The sequence below is a fragment of the Tupaia chinensis genome, unplaced genomic scaffold (assembly GCF_000334495.1).
Source record: "Tupaia chinensis unplaced genomic scaffold, TupChi_1.0 Scaffold144255_1, whole genome shotgun sequence".
In the NCBI taxonomy this organism is placed as follows: Eukaryota; Metazoa; Chordata; class Mammalia; order Scandentia; family Tupaiidae; genus Tupaia; species Tupaia belangeri.
Window position 1 is genome coordinate 846,659 of NW_006204113.1, and position 4,519 is coordinate 851,177.

The window sequence follows — 4,519 nt, forward strand, 5'->3', positions numbered from 1 at the left end:
ATTTGGGCAGCGAGAACAGGGGCAGAGTGCTGCATTGATGTCAGCTCCGAGAGTCCCCAGGGCATCGGGGCTTTTGAAGTGGACTTGGGGGTAGCTGTCACAAGGACCAGGCTCCTCTGAAGTACTAAAAGCCCCAGCCTCTACTTGGGTTTGTTTGTACCTGCCCGAGGCGTTTCCAGGCGTTTCCCTTCACAGCCCACACAGCCTCTGCAGCCTTGCCTGCCCGGGTGACGGTGATGGTGCAGCCGGCCAGAGCCCGGGTGCTCTTCCACAAAGAACAGCCAGCTGGGCCTGTTGTTGGAGGTGGGAGTCCAGTGTGACCAACGCTGGACTAGAGCAGGGGACTGACAACAGGTGTGAACCCAGGCAAGATGGCTCACCTCTCTGAGCCTGAGCTCCCTCTTTGGTAAAAGGGTCAAATTTCCTGCAAAACAAAGTCGAGTTATACTCACACAGGCTGAGTGTTCAAATCTGGGCCTTTTTTTTTTCCCTTCCCTAAAAGGGATCATTAATCTCTGGACTGTCACCTGCAGGTGACAGGGACCATGTGTGGGGGGTGAAAATGGAGACATGGGGGTCTCAGGGCAAAGTAGTCCAGAGCCCCAGAGATCCAGCTTCTGCTCGAAGCGACGTGGCTTGTCCCCGGGGAGGTTTCTCGGCGTGGCTGTACCACCGCTGGCCCGTGGTACACTTGGCTAACGACAGCGTGAGATCCCCAGGGAGGCCTATAGAAGAAGTTGCGTGTAAATGGCAACTGCATTCCCCAGCTTTGGGGAACCGCCCTAGATGTTCTTGTTCTGTCCCTGTTAGGATATGTGTCCCATTTTCTGTGTCCTAGTGAGGCTTGGCGTGCAGAGGAGGCCCCGGGGGCCGGAGCTGTGTGTGTGTTTAGGAAACTGCTTTGGGAGGCCCAGCCCTGGAGCGAGGGTCCTTCCACCCCGATCTGGTCCCAGCTGTGCCTGCTTCTGCTCCTTCCCCACTGAGGGCCCCTGAGCTCTGACACATGGGTGTTGAACGGGTTCCCTTCTCCCCCCGCTGTGCACAGGCGAGGGAGGACTGTGCAGAAGCCTGCTGGCAGAGACACCATGGCGGTGCAGTGACCTCCCTGTGTCCCCACAGGTATTACAAGAAGTTCTCCATTCCCGACCTAGACAGACACCGGCTACCTCTGGATGATTCCTCGCTGAGCTTTGCTCATGCCAACTGCACCCTGATAATCTCTGTAAGATTCCCCCTGACGCTCAGCCACTGCTCCAGAGAGGCTTCCTCTTTGCCTGGATACTTCCTATCCCACAGGAGTCCAGAGTTCCAGCCCAGCTCCTGGGGCGTGCATGCTGGAGGACAGCCCCTCTAATTCAGTATGGGAGTAAGGGCTGGGCTCAGGAAGTGCCTGGCTGTGGGGGTCACAGCCGGAAGAGAAGGGGAGGCAGTGCAAACTGCAGGGTATGGGTTCTGGTTGGGCTGCTTCTTCCCAGCCACGTGACCTTAAGCAAGTTTATTCAAGTCTGTGGGCCTCAGTTTCCTCATGTGCAAATAAGGGGATCAGAAGGGGTGGGGGGCAGCAGGTGGCATGGTGGTTGAGGTGTTGGACTCCTGACCACACACAGTTCAAGTCCTGGACCTGGATGTTTGCTTTCTTACTTTCCTTCTCTCTCTCTTTCTCTGTTTGCCTCTCTCTGGTGAATGTATATGCACTATAAAAAAAATAGTAATTAATAAAATAATGAATTTGAAAAAGAGGCTCCGGGGGTGTGTAGTGGAGGGGGAGGGCAGCAACTGAATTGTGTTTTCTGATCCATCCACAGTATCAGAAACCAAAGGAGGTCGTGGTAGCAGAGTCAGAGCTGCAGAAGGAGCTAAAGAAAGTAAAGACCGCCAACAGCAGTGATGGGGACTGCAAGACCCAGTAGCTGGCTCCAGCACCCCCAGTGAGGTGCTGAGATACCAGGCTCGGCCATTCCAGCACCGGCCGCTCTCCTCTAGCAGTGTCACCCAGAGTCTCACAGCCTGGACCCCGGGCCCTCAGCCTGTCATGCGCTTGTTTTCTGAGTAAAGTCATTCTGAATGCCTGCCGATGGTCGGCCTTCCTGTCCGCCTCCATGTGCTACCTGCCCTACACCCACTCACTGCCCCCAGGAGGCCATGGCATCCTCCATCCGGACCTTCCACAGGAAGCCGCCAGTGAAGGGAGAAGAGGGTGGGCGTATCTGACTCCCCGGGCGGGTGGGCAGCTCCCCAAACTTGCTAGCATCTACCCAGACAGGACAGGGACGGGACAGGGACGGGACCCAGAGGAAGGCTAGGCTGGGAGGGCCCTGTGCCTCCCTAGCCTGCAGAAGTGGCAGAGCAGGCTCCCTAAGGTAGGTGTGGGCAAGGGAAAAGTTTCTAAAAATGCAGAAACCTTGTAAACAGTGGATTAAGACATCGTGGGTGAAGAGGGTTCAGAAGGGCCGAGGTTTGGCTGAGGGCGAGCGAGGTGGGGCAGCCGAAAGGTGCACCAGGACAGTAGCGGCTGAGCCCTGCAGCCTGGAGCCCTTCCACAGTCCCCTTCCACACCCATAGGGGACACCCTAAGCAGGAGCTGTTCCTGAAGAAAAAGAACCTTCGCTCTTTGGGACACAGCTGTGAGGTGGGCTTGTCCTTTCCCCAGCATGCACGAGTTTGAATCCACTGTCCTCACTCCCTGGGCCTTCTGGAATGTGCAGGCAGTGAGGAAACATCTGTGAACAGTCAAGCTTTATTTTTACAAAAATGAAAATGGTTTCACATCTCAACAGCCAACCTGAGGTACCGCTGGCTCAGAACTCACTCAGAACCGCTGGGGTCCCCTTTGTCCTTTCTTTGTTTCAAAGCAAAGCCGGGCCACAGTGTCCCAGGGGTAGACCTTGAGAAGCTGGTCAGGGTCAGGATCTGAGGGGGAGGCTGGCGCCAGGGGGGGACTGGCAGCCTCACCTCTCCTTCCAGGGACCAGCTGGGGAGGTGGAGCGCAGCGCCCGCCTGCTCTGTAGGCTACCGGACCGGGCCTCTCCAAGCCAAATCCTGGCTCCGGCCCAACAGGGATGCAGGGCTGGGGCTGGGCTGCAATTCTTCCTGTCTCTCCAGCAGGTTCCCGGGAGGGACTGCCCCTCTGGGTAAGCCTCAAAGCCCGGGGTTGGTAGCCTCTGGTTGGAAGTGTCCGCGCACTGTGTCAGAGTCTGGGAGCACAGCAGGGAGTGGGGAGGAGGGATTGCTGCGCCCTCCAGGCAGGAGAGTCCCTGAGTAGCTGGCTGCCCTGGCCCGCAGGCGGGGGCGGCGCTGGCTGTCACGGGTTCTGAAAGTCCAGGATGTGGAGGTTGTAAGACAGGGCAGCGTAGAGATGCTTGGTGGTGAAACGCAGGCAGTACACTGGGCTGCTGAGCGGGGTCGACGTCAGTGGAAAGGCCTAGAAGGGAGGGCAAGAGCGGTAAGGGCTTTCGGGTATGGAAATGCGGGCACCGTCGAGGGGCCCCCAGGCCCAGTGAACAGGGACGTATGCCATCGCAGGCGTCCTCAGCCCTCCCCAGGCACACCGTGGCAGGGCACGTACGTGCAGGCAGGCCCTCTGGCGCCGGTCCCACAGCCGCACAACGCCGTAGTAGGAGGAGCCGGTGGCCAGCAGGTGGTTGCCGTCGGTCTGCAGGCAGTACAGCGTGCTGTCGTGGGGCTCCTCCCACTCCATGACGCACTTCCTGTCCAGGAAGAGGGGGTGCAGGCGAAGGCTCGGGCTGCTGTCAGCTTTCAGCCCAGCTTCCCCGGAAACCCACAGGGGCTGGCGGGAGGTTACTGAGCCCGAACAGGTCGGGAGAGGGAAGCCTGCATCGTGAGCGTCTTTGAGAAGCAAACTTAGTGGGAGAAGGCGTCGTCTGTGAGGTCTCCCCGAGCCCGGACCGCAGCGTGGACCATGCTGTTGTCACATGGCTGGCGGTTTGTCACAGGATTCACAGGGAAAGGAGCGATAGAGGCCTTAAGAAAGGCGGGGCAGAAAACTGTACCCCGGTAGCTCCAGAGGCCGAGAAATGCCTGCCCTTTCAGGGCCCGTTGGCTATGGCCTCCATGGCTCCCGAGGTGGGCAGCCTAAGCTTGCCAGGGTCTTGCTGGCCTCGCCATTCCCAGCCCTGACGTGGAGTCTCACCCCTTCCACAGGGAACTCCGGGCAGGAGGGAGGACCAGGATGGGCACAGGGCTCCCGCCACCTCCCTCCCGCCCTCACACTCACCGGACGCTGGTGCGGAGGTCCCAGTAGCGGATGTAGGTGTCATAGCCACAGGACAGCAGTGTGGAAGGGGACTCATACATGACGTCCAGCACGCCAGCCCCCGGGGGGAAGTCACTGCCCAGGTGTGTCACCAGCTGCCCACTGGGGAGAGGAAAGGCGAGAGAGGCTGCCCTACGACCCACACACCATGCTTGTAACCCTCAGATGGCATCAGGCCTCAGGGAGACGCAGGTCTTCCCCAGCTGGAACCAGAGGCGCCCCAGGCTCTCTGCTCTCCAGCCAGTA

The 4,519-nt window shown here is 59.1% G+C and overlaps 2 protein-coding genes across 3 annotated transcripts in view; one reads left to right on the top strand and one right to left on the bottom strand.

Moving 5' to 3' along the window:
- Positions 1 to 2,070, top strand: part of DPCD (deleted in primary ciliary dyskinesia homolog (mouse)) — a 23,387-nt gene extending 21,317 nt beyond the window's left edge. Inside the window, exons 5-6 of the mRNA XM_014583349.2 lie at positions 1,120 to 1,222; positions 1,806 to 2,070. Coding sequence (XP_014438835.2) covers positions 1,120 to 1,222; positions 1,806 to 1,910 — 208 coding nt within the window. The 3' untranslated portion in view covers positions 1,911 to 2,070. The remainder of the gene's footprint in view (positions 1 to 1,119; positions 1,223 to 1,805) is intronic.
- Positions 2,071 to 2,721: 651 nt separating this feature from the next.
- FBXW4 (F-box and WD repeat domain containing 4) overlaps positions 2,722 to 4,519 on the bottom strand; it is a 72,691-nt gene continuing 70,893 nt past the window's right edge. The window contains exons 6-8 of one of the 2 annotated variants that reach the window (XM_006166324.3): positions 4,235 to 4,375; positions 3,566 to 3,707; positions 2,722 to 3,421 (exon numbers count right to left, since the gene is read on the bottom strand). In XM_006166324.3, the coding sequence (XP_006166386.2) occupies positions 3,302 to 3,421; positions 3,566 to 3,707; positions 4,235 to 4,375 (403 nt within the window). In that variant the 3' untranslated portion in view covers positions 2,722 to 3,301. The other variant, XM_027767394.1, reaches the window with a different exon arrangement.